Source organism: Auxenochlorella protothecoides (genome assembly GCF_000733215.1).
Source record: "Auxenochlorella protothecoides strain 0710 unplaced genomic scaffold scaffold34, whole genome shotgun sequence".
In the NCBI taxonomy this organism is placed as follows: domain Eukaryota; kingdom Viridiplantae; phylum Chlorophyta; class Trebouxiophyceae; order Chlorellales; family Chlorellaceae; genus Auxenochlorella; species Auxenochlorella protothecoides.
Window position 1 is genome coordinate 36,758 of NW_011934483.1, and position 18,404 is coordinate 55,161.

The window sequence follows — 18,404 nt, forward strand, 5'->3', positions numbered from 1 at the left end:
GTCGTCCCCTCCGCCACCCCCTCCCACACGTCGCCCCTCCACCTTCCCCCTCCCGCCAAGTCCTCCCCTCCGCCACCCCCCTCCCCGCCAAGTCCTCCCCTCCACCTCCCCCCTCCCGCCAAGTCCTCCCCTCCGCCTCCTCCCTACCGCAAGTCGCCCCCTCCGCCTCCTCCCTCCCACAAGTTCCCCCCCCGTCGTCCACACCCCATCCACCACCTCAATCTCCCACCCCAAAACCGCCCCCTCCTCCACGCCCTAGGTCTCCACCTACACAACCACGGCCTCCCTCACCCAAGCCAAAGTCCCCTCCTCCACAGTCGAGGCCCCCTCCCCCTGCGCCAAAACACTCCCCACCACCCAGCAGACGCCCGCCACCACCCAAGACGCATTCTCCACCCCCACGCCGGAGTCTGCCTCCTCCACGTGCAAAACCCACTAGCCCACCCCCACCTCCACGCAAAAGTCCTTCCCCATCCCCTAAACGGAGTGCGCCTCCTCCAACACACCTTCAAAAACCACCCCCCGCTCATTAGCTTGCATCACCTCCGCCGCAAGGTAGACATCCTTTGCCATGGCAGGGGAGGCACCTATGACTGCTCAAACGAGCTCTTTGGTATGCGAGCGCTCTTGTCACATGCTGGCAACCCCTGTCCCAACAATTCGGAGAGCCGTTGGCCTCCGTCAGTACTTCTTGAGAGTAAATCAAAACATGTGCACGTGCTTGTTGCTGCCGCACACTTCCGTTGTAAGCTTGACTGCCTGCTGGGATCTAAAGTCTCGACTCTGTACGACATTTTCAGTGGTGGCTTGTCACTCTCACAACGTGTGTGTCCCTAGAATCCTCCTTTCCAAAGTACAATGTAAACAGCCGAGGGATTTAACGAGATCACATCTGTGTGCTTGGATGCTAGCCTCGATGAGAGGTGTGGGTTTAGGTTCAAGAGTTTCCTACTTGGCTATGAGCTATCGGATACGGCGCCTGTCCAAGGACTTAGGAAAGCAGATCGCAAGTCATGCATGGAGTTGCAAGTCTTACCGTAACCAGTCGAATGCGCCGCTTTTGATTGATTTCGAATCGTAGCGTCAGATGAATCTCGTCACGTGTCCGACGTGATCTCGAAAGAGGACTGCGTTTGCCCTTCCACCTAGATACTTGACTTCCTCAAGGACTGGTGAGCTTGGCAACCTCTAAAAATAGTTATTGTGCTTGACATACTCGTTGTAGCCTATCGCCATTGAGTTCAGTCTTAATCTGTCGAGATAAGCCTCCAGTCGAAACAACCCTGTTGAACCCTCCGGGCACACGCGCACGCGCAGAGCACGCGCACTCGTCCTTCCCCATTCCATGCCGTCGACATATCTTCATGTCGATGGAACTGCGCGATTTCAGACGACAAACGTCTCCCAGCTCCCATCACATTCCGTAATGGCCACCCCCGGGGTAGTCACAGAGCCACATGTGGTGAGCCAGCCAGGCCGGCCTGCGGGCGCCTACCACTTGGCGGCACCATATCTGCGCTCCACCCTCAAGCTCGTTACAGGAGCAGGACTGCTGTTCCTGGTATATATGTGGTGCCAGTACTTCTGGTATGAGGGATTCGAGAAGATCTATGGGGCCAGCATGGCCAGGCTGGGCTTGGTGTACACCTATGGCGCTGGCCTGGACCCCCCCGTCAAGTCCCTCGACATGTACGACTCCTTTTACATCCTCTTCCTCTGGGTGCCCCTGGGTGGTGGCGCTCTCTTCATGATTCTGGCACAGCGGCTTCCTAACCAGGCCAAGCCTGGCTGGATGCGGAGGACCCAGGCCTTGGTGAGGAGGAAGGGGCCCCAAGCAACGAGAACAGATGAGGGCTGCACACCGCATTAGCAATACATGGCTTTGGTCATGCAGCATCTGTGCAACAGCTCTGCCATCCCAGAGGCCGAGTAGGCCTGAATAGCGATTCTGCTGCTCTGGAAAGCCCTGCAGCCAGAAGGGTTGACCTAGGGTCCCTTCGTTCGCGATGTCCCACCTGCCCGCTCCCCCACTCCCCACCCCAGGGCCGGAGGGTGATGCAGTACCAGCTGCCGCCCCATGGCTTCTGGATCAAGCAGACCGGGGGAATGAGCGTGCTGGATGTCCTCATGCTCGTCATCGTGCTACTGCTGAACCTGATGTGGTTCTGCGTGGGGATGAAGAACTTCAACGATGAGCATGCTGCAAGTGAGTGCTGTTTACTGACAGGGCATGAGGTCTTCATGAGAGGCAGAAGGTGCCCTCGGCGCCGCCATTCGCAGTGGGGACCCCCTTGCCACACCGACACTCACGCCCAACTGCCCCATGCTCTCTGTGCCAGTGAGGCTGGCCGGTATCAGGACGGTGGAGGAGGTCTGGCAGCTCAGGCTCGAGTGGTGAGCGCCTTGTGCAGTCCATGAGCCTGTTGTGCGAGGGCGTGGAATGGCCTGCCGCAGCTTTGAGTCTCTCTGTTGTCACCCGCCTCCCTCACTTACCCCAATGCCAACCCCTATCTCCCACAGGGCGGGCCTCTACTTTGGCGTACTCCTCTTCATCGACGTCTGGCTGCTGCTGCTTCCCATTCCCCAGAGCAGCTTCCTCCAGGACCTGAGTGGCATGGACTACCACCAGATGATCCGCTGGCACAGGTGGGTTGAGGGACAGCACCCAGCAAGTCCCTTTCCTCAGGGTTGATACACATCGATTCGTTTGACCTGTGGCCTTCAAAGAACCTAGTCAATCTACCCTGAACCTTTGTCCTTGCCCTCACAGGTGGATGGGCCACATCACCATGATTGTCACCACCATCCACGGCCTCCTGTACTTCATTTTCTGGGGCATCACCCACCAGTGAGTGCCTGGGAGGCCTGCCCGGTGTCAGTGGCGTTCTTGTGCGCGCCGGCATGAACGGGAGGGGGTGACGCTTGGCTCATTCACGTGCTCCTTCCGATCCAGCCGTGCCACCTGCTCTTCCCTCTACCGAGCTGCGCGGGCAACGGTGACTCCCAAACCCCATTGTCCCAGGTTCTGGACGATGTTCACCGACTGGTCGAAGGACTCGTCCATCAACTACCTGGCCGGCTCCATTTCCTGGTTCTTCGGCCTTGCGCTCTGGCTGACCTCCATGGAGTGGTGCCGGCGCGGATTTTGGGAGGTGAGCTCCAGCTGCCTGCCTGTGCTGTTGACGAGTGACCAGGGCTGGATTCCTCACATCGCATGGCGCTTAAAGAGCAATTAGCTCCCACGCTTTTCGTACCCGAGCACTAGCGCATTCCCCTCCCTGCCTTTCCATGCCCCAGGTGTACTACCGATTCCACATTGTTTGTTTCTTTGGTTTCATGTTCTTTGCCTACGTCCACTACTCTGGCTCCTGGATCTATTTCTCACCAGGTATGGGAAGGTGCCCCGGTCTCTGGATGTTATTGCGGGCAGTTGCAGCACTTGTACATGCATCTGCCAAGTGTTGCCTGTCCGATGTTGTCTGGGTGAGGGGTCAGGGGGAGCCCTGGACATTGATCGAGACCTTATCGGCACCCTGAGCTGGCATACAGCTCCCTTCACTTTCCTAAGAAAACCCTGTCCAACCCACCCAGGTCTGCTCCTGTGGTTCATCGACCTCGTGCTCAGGGCAGGGTCCTACCCAAACACGACCACCGTGGCCAACTGCGGCGTCAGTGCATCCGAGGAGGTGGTGACCCTGCAGATCCAGGCCTCCAAGGTGTGTAAGCTCGTGGCTGGGTATTCCAGGTGCAAGGCTGGGCCCCGCTCCCCTCATTTCTCCTCTAATGTCTCACCTCCCTCCTACACAAATATTATTGCAGAGGGCGCATGGCTGCCCCCTCCACGACATCTACCTCCTATTCCCCACCATCTCCCGCTGGCAGTGGCACCCCTTCACCATCTCGCACCAGTCGCCTGACGGCGTGCTAACCGTGCGCATCAAGAGATTTGGGGGCTGGACCGAGGTGGGTGCCGGGGCGCATTGCTTGTGCGCACCGGACAGGGAATATGTTTGGCGCTGGGGGGCGTCGCTGGCGCGGGCCCAGACTCCTCAGGGGTCCCAGCTGCGCTGGTCGGTGTGTGCGAGGCGTATACACGAGCCCACTTCTGCTCCATTCCTTCCCTCACTCCAGAGTCTGCTGAACAAGCTGAAGAACAGGGAGCCCCTGCCCATCCGAGCCAGCTGCCCCCAGTACAACGCACCCCATCGCTGGAGGCAGGACGAAGTTGCCGTGGTCCTGGCAGGTGGCATCGCGGTGAGTGATCGCATGCTGGCCCCAAGGAGAGGACGCGGGGTGTTGCAATGGGGGCATGCAGGTCGGCGCCCGTTCTCGACTCCTGGAAACACCTGCTGCCCCGAAGGGAGGATGCGGTGCATTCGCCGGCCAAGGCTTGATTTCTTGAATCGTGTGCCCTGTCTGCCTGTATTCCCAGTCCCGCTCATCACCGCCGACACCAGACCACCAACCCCACGCTCCCGCTCCTTCATTTCCTCCTCCCACAGAGTACTGCGGTCCTCAGCGTGCTCTCAGACCTGGTGGCCCGCCGGGCCCAGGGGAAAGCCACCGGCCCTCGCCGCGTTTTCTTCGTGTGGGCGGCGCGCCACGCCGTCGAGTTCTGCGTCCTGGACCTCTCCGTTGCAGCCGCCTCCATGTGAGTGGCAGCCGGGGGTCGGGAGTGGCGGCCACGGTGTTGGATGGGCCGTGTGCCACTGTGGGGTGGATATCACGGATGTCATGGACCAAAGGCCGACACGCCGACCACCAATGTTGCTGCTCGCTACATGCATGCAGCTCTTCACGACCCCAATGTTCCTCTCACCACTTTTCGCCCTGTCTCTCCCTGCAGGAGCTCCGATGGTTGGCTGTCCACCAGCCTCTTCTACACCGGCAAGGAGCCCCTCCTGGCTGCCAATCAACACGAGAAACTGGACTCGCTGGAGAAGGTATCCTCCCATGGCAGCGAGTCCGGCAGCGAGCCGCGGGCGGGAGGGGCCGCCAAGGCCAAGCCCCTCACCTTCCCCCGGGCCTCCCCCTTCTGGTGGAACCGCGCGAGGTAAGGGGATTGCTTGGAGCTTCTGGACATTTGGGTTGGAGGTGTGGGTTGGGACGGGGCTGCGTGCATGCATGCGCTCGCCAGCTCAGCCCTTGATTGCCATGGTCGAGGCCATGCTTCAGACGGGCGCTCCTTGCCACATGCTCAATTGCGAGCGCAGAGTCACCCTTGGCGGCGAGCAGCCTGTTGCCAGTCCCATGCCACTCACGTCTACAGTCCTTCTCCCCTCGCTCCCCGCAGGCGCATGCAACCCCAGACCACCGGCCCCTGGCACCTCGCCATCGTGACTGGCCTGGTCTTCTTCGGGGGCTTCGTGGGCCAGGCCCTGTCCTACTCGTGGTATGGGGAGTGGCAGACACACTACCAGAGCCTGGGGGAGGCGCTGCCCTACAACCCCTTCTTCTGGAAGCAGGCGGCGGTCAACTGCATCGTCTTCTGCGTCATCGCCCTGGGCTTCCCCTTCCTCGTGGCGGTCTTCCTCCCCAACCTGTACAGGCAAGTGCGGCGAGGCGGCCGCAGGGGTCGGAGGCAGGGCCTGGTACCCACTCACCGCCAGATCCAGTGACCCATCATGCGTGCCCCCACCACAAACTCACAGGTACTGGCGCGACACCCGCGCCGGCAGCACGGGGGAGGAGCAGATGGCCGCCTTCGACGGCGTGTGGGACCCGAGCTCCATGGGCTGCGAGCTCCAGGGCCAGGAGGTGGTGATCCCGGGGTCAGAGGCGGGCATCCCCATCGCCTCGGGCCGGCCCGACATCGTCGCCGTGCTGCAGGGCGCCGCGAAGGAGACGGGGGCACGCCACATCGGCGTGTACGTGGCCGGGCCCGAGCCCATGAGCCGCGATGCGCAGATCGCCACCTGCCAGCTGAACAGCACCAAGGGCGGCGCCTTCTTCGACTTCCACAAGATGGCGGGCATGCTGTAGCGAGGCTGGAGCTGGTTGAGGACCCTGCTCAGTGCTGGTTGTCTGCACGGCGCTCAAAACCCTGCTTACAGCCCCCCATCCTGGGGATGCTGTGCATGCTCCAATGTCAGGGGGGTTGGGTGGATCGGTGCGTAGGGACGCCCACGCAGGTCTTCCCTATCCCTGAGTTTTTCTCCGGACGATGCGAAGATCCTTCTCGGTCCATTCTTTTTGCACCCTGACATGAAGATGGCTATTATTACTAGTGCGATGGTCCGCCAAGTGTGTGCTCCCGACAATGTCAGTGCCAGCAACATAACACATGGGCTCGGCGCCGAATGCTGTCTGCAAAAGCACCATGCGCCATGTTGCTACATACCCTGCCATGAGCATCTGTCATCTGGCTGGAGCCACTTTAAAATCATATGTTGCTTGACAGATCGACCCCGTGCCCATGGCGGCGGAGTTGCAAGGGGCGACCACCGACAAGGATACAAGATTTCCAACATGGGTCACGGCTCACCCTGCGAACCTTCCTCTCGCAAAGCGATCCTTGGCAGACTTCCTCCTGCGCCCTTCAGAGCGTTATACTAACTCCTCATCGCCCAATCTTCCTAATGATTATTCGGCACGACCTCCACCACGGGGCAGCGTCCCAAAATACAGAGTCCAAGCTCGCGACAGATATGCTATTGCGAAAGGGTCACACGGATCGCAAGCCAAGCCCTTTGCCGTATCGATCGACAGAATTACCCATCAATTTGCATCGCATTGTAGCTTGCAAGGCCTTATGGTCGTGTGCGGGGTCTTACGAGCTAATCTATCCTCGGGGGCAGTTGGGAGATGTTCCTGACAAGATATTGGCTCGAGGACATGAGAGCACATTTGAAGACACATTGTATTTCATCTAGTATCTTGAGTTTCTCTTAAGATTTATGCGGGTGGGAGTTTGAGGGCTTCCTGACATTTGATCTCCGCATTAGTCAGGCTGCGACGTGGCTCGACGTCTCCTCGGCCTTGGCTCCTGGCGTACTGCGCGACATCCTCGACAGGCCTCGACTCCTCCAAAACTCACAAACTATGATCGAGTGTCTTGGAATGCATGCTTGATTGAGATAGGAGGTCGTGCAAGGCATACGGTCCACACACTCTCCTCGACAGCTTATCCCCAGCGTAACAACCCTACGAGGAGACTGGGCACGCACGCGCACACGCGATGCGCGTGCATGCGCTGCAGCTCAAGGAGCACGCCGCAGTGCACCATCTTATTCGTTATTCAATCCTTGCTGAAGCACAATCCATCCTGCAATCATGGCGACCGCCGTCATGGACCCAGGGCTCGCACCAGAGGTCTCGGCCCGCCAGCCGCCTAGTCTCCCAGCCAAGTGCTCACCCTATGCCCGAACCTTCATCAAGCTGCTCGTCGGCAGCAGCCTGCTCTTCACCGTATACATTTGGTGTCAGCGCATGTTTTACGAAGGATTTGAGCGCATATTTGGCGAAGGCATGAAATCCATGGGGATCATGTACCCCTACGGTGCAGCCTACGACATCAAGAACCCCGACCAGTACGACGCCTTTTACATCCTCTTCCTGTGGATGCCGCTGGGTGGCGGCGCCCTCCTCACCATCCTGGCGCAGAGGCTCCCCAATCACACCAAGCCGCTGTGGATGAAGAGGACGCAGGCTCTGGTGGGCCAGCGGGGGGGTGCCTGGCCGGATGGATGGGCATGTGTAGATTTTGCCAGTGCGAGCTGGCCAGCTCTCCTCACGACCTGGTCTCTGGTTACCAGTTTCGTCCCCCCCCCTCACCATTCCCGCCTGCAGGGGCGTCGAGTCATGCAGTACCAGCTGCCACCCCATGGCTTCTGGATCAAGCAGACCGGGGGGATGAGCGTGCTGGATGTCCTGTTCCTCGCTACCGTGGTCATGCTCAACACCATCTGGTTCGTCGTCGGCATGACCAACTTCAACAAGCGCTATGCAGCAGGTCAGAGGGGGGCTTCTGTGCTGAGCAGGGTAGAGCAGGTGAGTGATTGAGTGCTGTACTGCATGGCAGCAAGTGAAAACACCAGTCGCAAATGGGCGGCCTGCTCCACGTCGCAGTGGCCTCCAGCGGCATCAAGACCGCACACCCTGTGAGCCAGCTACGCCTCGAATAGTGAGTCCTGGGGGGTGAGGGTGGAAAGAGCGCTGCAGCCAGCCAGCTGGATGGAGAGGCTTGGGCGATCGATGGGTGCATGGCGTTTGGTTTGAGCACAGCCAGGAGTACACGCATGATGCAACCACCCGGTCCCCTGACCCCCTCCCATGCCCTGCAGCGCCGGCCTCTACTTTGGCGTGCTGCTCTTCATCGACATCTGGCTGCTCCTCATCCCCGTGCCCCAGAGCAGCTACCTCCACGAGCTGACTGGGCTTGACTACCACCAGATGATCCGCTGGCACAGGTGGGTGTTGCGTGGCAGGCGCCTCAGTATGTCGCTGCCACACAGACCATGCACCCTCTGATTGCCGCCGTGGCTGGCTCATATCTATGATATAACCTCGAGCCATCCCCAACCTCTCGCACTCCCGCACAGGTGGATGGGCCACATCACCATGATCGTCACTTCCTTGCACGGCATCCTCTACTACATATTCTGGGGCATCACACATGAGTGCGAGGGGGCTTGGGGTGGTGGAAGGTTGCATCAGGGGTGGTACAGTGATGTCTTGTGGGATCTCCACCTCCTTGAAGACCGTAGTAAGGGCCCAAGCATTGCAGTGAGGATGTCAGCGTACACATAGTGGTGTTCCAGCCCTGTCGAGGTTGTCAATTACAATGACAACTCGGTGCGACTCTTTGCATGGCACTATGCATCTGGGAAGTGAGACCTCGGCCTGTGCACTGCGCCTGGCTCATTCATATCCTTCAACAACTTTCTCCCAGCTTCTGGCATGAGTTCAGCGATTGGTCCACCCTGCACTACATCAACAACCTGGCCGGCTCCATCTCCTGGTTCTTCGGCCTCGCACTCTGGCTGACCTCCATGGAGTGGTGCCGGCGCGGATTCTGGAAGGTGGGCGTGGCGGGGCGGCCATGGCAGGGCCAGGGAGTGTCGCACCTCCTTGGGTTGGCTGGCCTGGGCAGGACCGTCCCACACGGCAAAGCCATTGAAGCACATGCGCTGGTGCACGGGCCTTTGCTTGCAGGTCAGATGGCAGCTCCTGAGCACAGTACGTGAGGATCCTTCTCACCCTACACACACAACCACTCCTGGGACAGATCTACTACCACTTCCACATGGTGGGCTTTGTTGGCTTCATGCTCTTTGCCTACATTCACTACCCAGGGTCCTGGATCTACTTCACCCCAGGTAGAGGGAGGCATGGGCGAGGATCGGACATCACATGCTTTCGTGGCCCTCTGCCTGGAGTGCTGGTGCCCCGGCTGTGTTGCACCTCACATGCCCTCGCACACCACACGCATTTGTAACCTGGAATTCTGGGCCCAATCCATTCCCTCTCAGGCCTCATGCTCTGGTGTGTGGACCTGGTGATGCGCTCAGGGGCTTTTGCCAACACGACCACTGTGGCCAACTGCGGCGTGAATGCAACCGAGGACGTGGTGACCCTGCAGATCCAGGGCTCCCAGGTGAGGGGTTGGGAGGGCTGAGTGTGCCTGCCAACGTTTGCCTGGGGTGGTCCCCGGCATATGGGGTCCATGCTGCTGGAAATGGAAGAATCTCAGCCCAGGCCCGTCCCTTGGCCTGCGGAGCTGACAGGACCCAATCCCCCACCCCGCGTCACACCTGCAGAGGATGCGCGGCTGCCCCCTCCACGACATCTACGTCCTGCTCCCCAGCATCTCCCGCTGGCAGTGGCACCCCTTCACCATCTCCCAGCAGTCGGCGGATGGCATGCTGACCGTGCGCATCAAGAAGTATGGCAACTGGAGCTCGGTGAGCGTTGCCAGGGGTGGGGGTGAGCCTGGTCGGGACACCGCGCAAATGTTCTGCTTCCCATCACTCATGGGTTGCATCATTGATGCTCCACATGACCCTCCCATCTCCCCACCACCTCTCCCCACCCCCACTCATCCTCCAGAGTCTGCTGAACAAACTGAAAAACAGGGAGTCCATGGCCATCCGCGCCAGCTGCCCGCCCTATGGCGGCCCGCACCAGTGGCGACAGGATGAGGTGGTTGTCGTGCTGGCTGGCGGCATCGCGGTGGGTGACGGCACGGCGCTGCAAAACTGGGAAGGGTTCTTTGCGAGGATAACAACACCTACCCTGGTGCCGAATCCATGTTCCCACAGCATCTGCAAACCTGCCGATCTGGGGCGGCATTCACGGCGAGTTCCGCATGGACATGCGGCTTGACACCCCTGCCTGTCTTGCCGTGCTCCCAAACACCACTCCTGCACCACCAGCTACATCCCCAGACCCCAAACCACGAACCCACGCTCCCACTCCTTCCTTGATCCCTCCCGCAGAGCACGGCAGTCCTGCGGGTGCTCTCAGACCTGGTGGCCCGCCGGGCCCAGGGGAAAGCCACCGGCCCTCACCGCGTTTTCTTCGTGTGGGCGGCGCGCCACGCCGTCGAGTTCTGCGTGATGGATCTCGCCGTGGCCGGCGCTTCCTTGTGGGTACTGGGCCGACACGGGGTCTCTGAAAGGGAGCCGTCTGGCCCCCATGCTCCTGCCGCTCTGCTGGGTGTAGGGGAGCCGAGGCTCTTGCTGGGGTGCAGGGAGGATGCGCAGAAGCCCTCCCCTTCCCCAGCACACCAACATTCTCCCCCCACTCTTCCTGACCACCTGGCACAGGAACAGCGATGGTTGGCTGTCGACCAGCCTCTTCTACACCGGCAAGGAGCCCCTCCGGGCCTCCGACCTGCACGAGAAGCTGGACTCCCTAGAGAAGGTGTCCTCACGTGGCAGCGAGTCTGGCAGCGAGCCACGGGCTGGAGCGGATGCCGGGGCCAAGCCCCTCACCTTCCCCCGGGCCTCCCCCTTCTGGTGGAACCGCGCAAGGTAAGGGTTGGGAAGGGGAGCGTGGACATGAGCTTGAGGGGCGGGCGGGAACAGAGGTGCAAGCATATTTAACTGCTCGCCTGTGCTCCAAACCATCACACTCCTGGTCTGCCTGGGCAGCTGCCGTGAGTCGGGCACCGAGTCCTGATGCTGGCCGGACGAGCGCAAGCGTGCGCCCAAACCCTGACTGTGCAGGAAGCTGCAGCCGCAGGCCACGGGCCCCCTCCACCTGGCCATCATCACCGCCCTCACCTTCTTTGGCGGGTTTGTCGGGCAGTTTGTGACGTACAGCTGGTATGCCGAGATGGCGACGCACTACACCAGCATTGGCAGCTCCTACCCCTACCTGGAGTACTACTGGAGGGTGAGGCCGGGGGTCTGGGAGGAGCCTTGGCTGCTGCCAGCAGCATGGAGCGAGGCTCGCCTGCACGGCAGGCCTGGGGTGTCGTGCTTCGGGATCATGGCCCCTAGCCGAGGGCAGCCCGCGCGGCCACGGCCAGGGCTCGGACCCCTCACGTCAGTCAAGTCCCCGCTGTGCCCTTGCAGCAAGGAGCCCTCAGCGCGTTTGGAGTCATGGTCGGCGCCCTGGGCCTCCCTTTCCTCACGGCGGTGTTTCTGCCGGGACTGTACAGGTGCACGGAGGGGGCAATACTCCCGGGGCATTGCCAGTCCACCAGGGGCATGTCGAGATCTGCCCCAACCCCCCTCGGGCGGACCTAGTCGTATGATGCATGACCGCCCAGGCGCAGCCACGACCACACAATCACCTCAAACCTGCCTGCAGGTACTGGCGCGACACCCGAGTGGGAAGCTCCAACAATGAGCAGATGGCTGCCTTTGAGGGCGTGTGGGACCCGAGCTCCATGGGCTGCGAGCTGGTGAGTGCCTGCGCGGCGGCGCAGCGCCTCGTCCAGGGTGTCTGGGGGAGGGGACCCCTCACAGCACCTGGCCCTCTGCTGCTCATAGGAGCCTCTGACATTCTGCTGCTCTGAAGGTCGCGCTCACCTTCTGCCCCATCTCCACAGGCCGGCGACCAGCTCATGATCCCGGGCACTGATCTGGGCATCCCCATCTCCTCCGGCCGCCCCGACTTTGCCGCCGTCCTGCAAGCTGCAGCCAAGGAGACGGGCGCCAAGCACGTGGGGGTGTACGTGGCAGGGCCAGACACCCTGTCCAACTCCGCCCATTCCAGCGTCTGCCAGCTGAACAAGGTCTTGGGAGGGGGCACCTACTTCGACTTCCACAAGATGGCAGGATTCCTGTGAGCTTGGCGGGCCACATGCCATCCAGCAAGCACAAGCAGTCGGGCAGTCCTGGTGCCGACCACGCATGGATCATCATGACGGGAGGTAGCGGTGCGGGAATTTCTCTTCAAATACTTCTTTGTTGGCCTTTGGCTCAAGTTTACTCCATCGTTGCCCTGCGTCTCTGAATTGGGCATGAAAAGCTGCAAACAATCATTTGAAGTTTCATGCAGTGCTTACCAGAGAACTCTCAATATTAATACCTTGTCATGCATCACCAGTGGGTCCGAGCAAGGACGGCGGCCAGGGACAACGCGGTATGCCAATGATGTATTCAGGAATGTGTACCGGATTCCAGGAGCTTATTTTCGGCATCGACCAGAGATTTAATCTCGGCATTTGATGCATGTAAGGTTCAAGTGGTTGAGACAAAGGTGTTGCGGGCGTCATGGGGTTGAGCAATCTGAAGGTCAGGGGAGCAACCCCAAGTACCACGGTTGTACCAGCGATGGGGACGTTCGTCCGGGGGGCTGCACACTCGAGATCGACGAGGCATGGGTGCTGATGAATCAAAAATCTTGCAGATGCATGAAAACTTAGGAATTGAAAGGAGTGCCCTGATCAGCCAACGTCCCAGATTGGTCGCCGAGGGGCAAGAACCTTCACAAGCCTAGCATTTGCGGCCGCGCGTTTGCGGCGGGACGGATCCAACAGAGCAAGCCGCACTCGGGGCCTTCTAATAGTTTATCGAACAATACGATATCGTGTCAATGTTACGGGTGTGCTTCACTCGGATGATCGACAAAGCGCGAGGACAAACTCCATCTGTCCCCCGGCCGATTGTGGACCGGAGCTCGCAGAATGGGGGCAGAGGCAGGTCCACACGCCCAAACTGCTTGGAATTGAATAAGGCTTGTCAGCAGAATCCTAGTTGAAGTTCCCGCAACGTCAGGGCAGCATGTCTGTTGCCATGGCGCCAAGCCCTCGTGCCCAGAGAACCCTTCAAGGGCTTTTAGTCATGCAGGCGTGCGCTCTAAGCCGGTACACCCGGAAACAGCGCCGCCAGCGCAGTATTTCATCCACAACGCCACGCAATAAGTTTGTTGTTTATATTTTGTCCCATTCTTGAAGCTGCCCGCGGCGCCATGGCGGACAGCACGCTTCCCAAGGGCAACCTCTCCGACCTTGTACCAGCGCCCCGGACGTCAGCGTTGAGACGCACATTGCCCTACATACGCAACTCACTTAAACTACTTGTGGGATGCGGTCTGCTTTTCACGGTCTACATGTGGATCCAGTTCATGTGGCGCGCCTCCTTCAACCGGATCTACGGCCCGGGCATCAAGGATCTGCCCCTGGTGTACCCATATGGGGCCGAGTATGGCATTTCGAACCCTACTGGCAGGGAGCCCTTCTATGTGCTATTCACCTGGATACCTTTGGGTGGGGGTGCTCTGCTGACCATACTGGCGCAGAGGCTCCCCAACGATACCAAGCCGACCTGGATGAGGAAAGCGCAGGCGCTGGTACGATGGTGGAAGGGACGGCTCGCCCTGACGAGCTGGCCTCCTGAGGCTTTGGCCATTCACCTGAATTTGTAGCCATTCCTTGAGGTATACGACTCTGGAAGTGTACTCCTGCCAATGGCACCTCTATTCTCGAATCCAATGTCACAGGGACGCAGGGCCATGCAGTACCAGCTGCCGCCCCGTGGATTCTGGATCAGGCAGACTGGGGGAATGAGCGTGCTGGACGCTGCGATGCTCTGCATGGTGCTACTCCTCAACCTCATGTGGTTCTGCACGGGCATGCAGAGGGAGGAGACACGGTACAGCGCACGTGAGGCCGGGATCCTGGAACGTTAGGGTGGCATGGAGGCCATGTAGTTTGGGCCGCCACAGCTTGGCAACCTATTCAGCATCCCTCCCCACCGTTGCCTTCCTGCTCTCCCGAATGCGCAGTGGAGGCGGCGGGGCTGAAGCCAGGTGTGGAGCTCTGGCAGCGCCGACTGGAATCGTGAGTGCAAAGAGTTCTCCCTGGAGGCCAGGGGTTGAGAATGTCGGCCTGGGCTTGGTCCAGTCTCAAAATATCCCTCCCCCCCTTCCATGCCCTACAGCGCGGCACTCTACTTTGGCGTGCTCCTGTACATTGACGTCTGGCTGCTGCTGCTCCCCATTCCCCAGAGCAGCTTCCTGCAGGAACTCAGTGGGCTGGACTACCATCAGATGATCCGCTGGCACAGGTGCATGCTGTGCGTGTTTTAGTTATCCTGTCTCTGCAGGGACTCCAAAGTTTCCAAAGATGCTATGCAAGACTTCTCATCCAAACGCAATCCCCCACCCACCCACCCCGGCACCTGGCACTCCCGCACAGGTGGATGGGCCACATCACCATGATTGTTACCTCCCTGCACGGCCTCCTGTACTATTTCTACTGGGGCGTCACCCACCAGTGAGTCCTCGAGTCTGCCCTTCCCTTGCTCGGTGTGCGTGGCCCTTGGAGGGTGCCAAGTACATCACGCTCCGGCCACAGGTGTCTTAAACCTATGGATTGGACCCGCCTGCCTTGCCCAAGTCCACAATCTGTCCCCTTGCATAACTTTGCCCCAGATTCTGGGCGATGTTTAGCGACTGGTCCACCGTCTCTTCAATGAACTACCTGGCCGGCTCCATCTCCTGGTTCTTCGGCCTCGCGCTCTGGCTGACCTCCATGGACTGGTGCCGTCGGGCTTTCTGGGAGGTGGGTTTTGGCATGTGTGTGTGGTGGGGGAGGGAGAGGGGACGGGGCCCAATTTGAGAAGTCTCACTGGTGCCTCAGCCATCAGCCAACGCCTTTCTGCACTTGCTTGCTCCTACTCCCATGGCGTCCTGGTGGACAGCGGTGGGACCCCACCTGAACCCGCACCCAACTGCTGCCCCAGGTTTACTACCGCTGCCACATCGTTGGCTTCCTGGGCTTCATGCTCTTTGCCAACATCCACTACTCCGGCTCCTGGGTCTACTTCTGCCCTGGTGTGAGGACAGTTGGGACTGCTGCCGCGAGGCGTAGCCCCTGCTGGTGATGGCCTGGCGCTTTTACCCCGAAAACACACACTCAAGCCCTGCACCTGCCCAACCGTATCCCCCTTTCCTACCACTCCCAGGCCTGCTGCTGTGGTGCATCGACCTGGCACTGCGTTCTGGAGCACTGGCCAACACCACCACAGTGGCCCATAGCGCGGTGGATGCCAGCGAGGACGTGATAACGCTGCAGCTCCAGGGCTCCAAGGTGGGGTGGGGTGGGGGTGAAAGGCGTGCAGCGGCAGTAGAAGGGTGCTGGCTTGGCAGAGCCAGGAGACTCAGACCTCTTCCCTTCTGGCGCTGTGCTGATCTGGCAGTGGGGCACTTACAAAAGAGGAATGTGGCGAAGCTCCCCATTCTGTGCTTCCCTGCAAAGGCCCATGGGCCACTGCATGGCAATGTCAGAGGCAGCCCGATAGCCTCCCTGAACACCGCCACACCGTCTCTCATCGCAACAGAGGGTCGGCGGCTGCCCCATTCAGGACATCTTTCTGTTGCTTCCAAGCATTTCCCGCTGGCAGTGGCACCCCTTCACCATCTCCCACCTGTCAGCGGAGGGCATGCTGACCATGCGCATCAAGAAGCAAGGCGCCTGGTCGAGGGTGGGTTCTGTGTATGGGGGGTGCGAGCCATGTGAAAGGCACGCCAAGGCACCAGCTATCTACCCAATCGCACATGCGCGGCAGCCTCAGGACCGGCACTCCCACCCCAACAACCGTGCAGGAGCTCCTGGCAAGGCTGAAGAGGAGGGAGATCCTCCCAGTGCGTGCAAGCCTGCCTCCCTACGGCGCTCCCCTCCCGTGGAGGCAGGATGAAGTTGTCGTCGTGCTGGCTGGCGGCATCGCGGTATGCATCCCTGGGCGCTTCTTTCTTTCTTCCTGAAGGAGTGAGGAGAGCCTGCTGGATGCACCCGTCAGTGCCCGCCAAGTGGTCATGCTGGCAGCCTGCCCGCCCGCCCGCCCGCTGATGGGCCCGCACGTGTCAGAAGGCGTCCTACACCTCGCCAACAAGCCTCTCCTTCCCTTTCTTTCCTCCTGTAGAGCACGGCGGTCCTGCGGGTGCTCTCCGACCTGGTGGCCCGCCGCGCCCAGGGCGAGACACCGAGCCCCCGCCGGGTATACTTTGTTTGGGCGGCACGCAATGCTGTCGAGTTTTGCGTCCTGGACCGTGCTGTTGCCGGCGCTGCCATGTGAGCCCGGACCCGCCCTGCATGCGGGCAGGGGAAGGGGAAGAGGGGAGAGGATTTGATGAGCGGTGCCATGGAGCAAGGCCGCCGCCCTCCTCAGGTGGAGCTGCAAACCCCCTGCTGCAGGGGCGCTGATGGGTGGATGGAGGTCAGCCTCTACCTCACCAGCCAGCAGCCTCTTCACGCCTCGATGGAGATGAAGACGTCCGCTGCACTGGAGAAGCTGTCCTCCCAAGGCAGTGACTCGGGCAGCGACAGACTCCCCAAACTCGTGGCTGCAGACTCCACCATCCCTGCCAGCTTCCCACTGGCTTCGCCCTTCTGGTGGAATCGCGTCAGGTGAGGGGTTCTGCATGGTCCTTCCCAGCCATGGAGCTAACCTTTCAGGCGACAGGAACTTGAGGAAGGGGCCACATAAAATGGGGCGCCACGAAAGCACTTGTTCACCATGGCCTTGTAGGGCCTGAGGAGGGTGTGTGCATCTGCTCGGAAAGTTTTCGGCACCCAAGTCCTGGCTGGAACACAGAAACAGCGCACCCACCCGTCCCTCCCTCCCTGCAGGAAGCTGCAGCCGCAGGCCACAGGCCCCCTCCACCTTGCCATCGTTACCGCACTGACTTTCTTCGGTGGCTTTGTCGGCCACTTCGTGACGTACAGCTGGACTGCGGAGTTGGAGACGTATGCCGCCAGCCTCGGCGAGGACCCAGACTTGAACTACATCGAGTGGCGGGTAAGGTGGCGGGCTCAGGAACCATGGAGCAGGGAGGGCAAGGTGTGTGTCGGGTGCGCTGACCTGCAGGCGGGGTTCGGTGAAGGGGACCTCCAGGGCGAGCGAGGCCGACCTTGCCAGCCCTCGCCAATTTGTCACATCCCAACTCCCACCCCTGCCCCCGGCCTCGTGCAGAATGCGGCCCTGGCCAGTTTCGGTTTCTTTGTGGGTGGGCTGGGATTCCCCTTCCTCCTGGCCGTCTTCCTTCCCAATCTGTACCGGTGAGAGGAGGATGCATGTGGCGTGGCACCCGTTTCCCAGGGCGTCGCAGGGGCAGGGGGCAGCGAAGAGAGAGGGCCCCACACACCTTGACCCTCGTCTCGGCGCGTTTCAGCACGGTGCCAGTCCCTCTGCCCCCTCTCCAGCTTCCGGCCCGCCCCTCCCAGGTACTTGCGTGACACCCGGACTGGCAGCGCCACCGACGAGCAGATGGAGGTGAACAGCAGTGTCCATGACACGGTCGCCATGGACTGCAAGCTGGTGTGTGGGGGGGCCATCTCTGCCTGCAGAGGCCTGGGCGCGCTGCAGACTCTTGGCTTGGGCTTGGAGGGCCCCTGAGTCCCGAGCTCAGGCCCTCCAGCCCGGCAACCCTGAATTGCATCCAAGCCGCACCCCCCACCACATGCAAATCACCCACACAGGTGGGCGACCAGCTGGTGGTCCCTGGCACCGATCTAAGCATTCCCATCGCCTCCGGCCGCCCCGATTTTGCCGCCGTCCTGCAGGCTGCAGCCAAGGAGACGGGCGCCAAGCATGTGGGGGTGTACGTGGCAGGGCCAGAGCCCCTGGCCCAGGCCGCCCACCTCGCCATCTGCGAGCTGAACGGCAGTGGAAAGGGGTGCGCCCACTTTGACTTCCACAACATGGCCGGGTTCCTGTGAGGGGAGGTCGTGCCTGATGAATCTCCGACCAGACCATGGGCGGTGCCAGGGCGGCCACTGCCAGCCCCTTGCTCATACGGTCTTGCACTGCTCACGATTAAATACTGCACTGCTGTTCTGTACCAGACGCCCAGCGCGGCGGTGACCCCAGCGCCTTGCTTCTTTCCCCCTCTTGTGGTCCAACTCATCCACGAACGAGAGCTTGGGGAGGGCCAAGGGCACGCATCCACCACGCACCATCCCGACCCTGTCCCAGCTCCCAGCCTAAGCACAGGCAAACTGTCTGCTGCCA

At 60.7% G+C, this 18,404-nt stretch overlaps 5 protein-coding genes across 5 annotated transcripts in view; all 5 read left to right on the top strand.

Moving 5' to 3' along the window:
* Positions 1 to 439, top strand: part of F751_3249 (hypothetical protein) — a gene marked incomplete at both ends in the record, with an annotated part of 2,539 nt that extends 2,100 nt beyond the window's left edge. The window contains one exon of the mRNA XM_011403919.1: positions 365 to 439. Coding sequence (XP_011402221.1) covers positions 365 to 439 — 75 coding nt within the window. The remainder of the gene's footprint in view (positions 1 to 364) is intronic.
* Positions 440 to 1,567: 1,128 nt separating this feature from the next.
* F751_3250 (NADPH oxidase 1) lies at positions 1,568 to 5,982 on the top strand (the record flags this gene model as incomplete). Its single annotated transcript, XM_011403920.1, has 14 exons — positions 1,568 to 1,813; positions 2,044 to 2,206; positions 2,340 to 2,394; positions 2,521 to 2,646; positions 2,771 to 2,848; positions 3,023 to 3,152; positions 3,298 to 3,388; positions 3,592 to 3,716; positions 3,820 to 3,963; positions 4,132 to 4,254; positions 4,503 to 4,651; positions 4,847 to 5,053; positions 5,294 to 5,542; positions 5,652 to 5,982. The coding sequence occupies 14 exons, from the start codon at positions 1,568 to 1,570 to the stop codon at positions 5,980 to 5,982; spliced, it is 2,217 nt and encodes a 738-aa protein (XP_011402222.1).
* A 1,290-nt stretch (positions 5,983 to 7,272) lies between these two features.
* On the top strand, positions 7,273 to 12,238 carry F751_3251 (Superoxide-generating NADPH oxidase heavy chain subunit B; the record flags this gene model as incomplete). Its single annotated transcript, XM_011403921.1, has 16 exons — positions 7,273 to 7,653; positions 7,789 to 7,951; positions 8,068 to 8,122; positions 8,283 to 8,408; positions 8,541 to 8,618; positions 8,891 to 9,020; positions 9,227 to 9,317; positions 9,471 to 9,595; positions 9,759 to 9,902; positions 10,048 to 10,170; positions 10,437 to 10,585; positions 10,767 to 10,973; positions 11,169 to 11,337; positions 11,520 to 11,605; positions 11,758 to 11,851; positions 11,999 to 12,238. 16 exons carry the CDS (start codon positions 7,273 to 7,275, stop codon positions 12,236 to 12,238), a joined length of 2,361 nt encoding a protein of 786 aa, XP_011402223.1.
* Positions 12,239 to 13,905: 1,667 nt separating this feature from the next.
* On the top strand, positions 13,906 to 16,469 carry F751_3252 (Ferric reductase transmembrane component 3; the record flags this gene model as incomplete). The annotated part of the gene is made up of 10 exons (XM_011403922.1): positions 13,906 to 14,056; positions 14,179 to 14,233; positions 14,334 to 14,459; positions 14,591 to 14,668; positions 14,827 to 14,956; positions 15,138 to 15,228; positions 15,360 to 15,484; positions 15,735 to 15,878; positions 16,000 to 16,122; positions 16,317 to 16,469. The coding sequence occupies 10 exons, from the start codon at positions 13,906 to 13,908 to the stop codon at positions 16,467 to 16,469; spliced, it is 1,176 nt and encodes a 391-aa protein (XP_011402224.1).
* Positions 16,470 to 16,652: 183 nt separating this feature from the next.
* Positions 16,653 to 18,112, top strand: F751_3253 (hypothetical protein; the record flags this gene model as incomplete). The annotated part of the gene is made up of 5 exons (XM_011403923.1): positions 16,653 to 16,801; positions 17,024 to 17,192; positions 17,367 to 17,452; positions 17,618 to 17,711; positions 17,873 to 18,112. 5 exons carry the CDS (start codon positions 16,653 to 16,655, stop codon positions 18,110 to 18,112), a joined length of 738 nt encoding a protein of 245 aa, XP_011402225.1.
* Between the last annotated feature and the right edge of the window lie 292 nt (positions 18,113 to 18,404).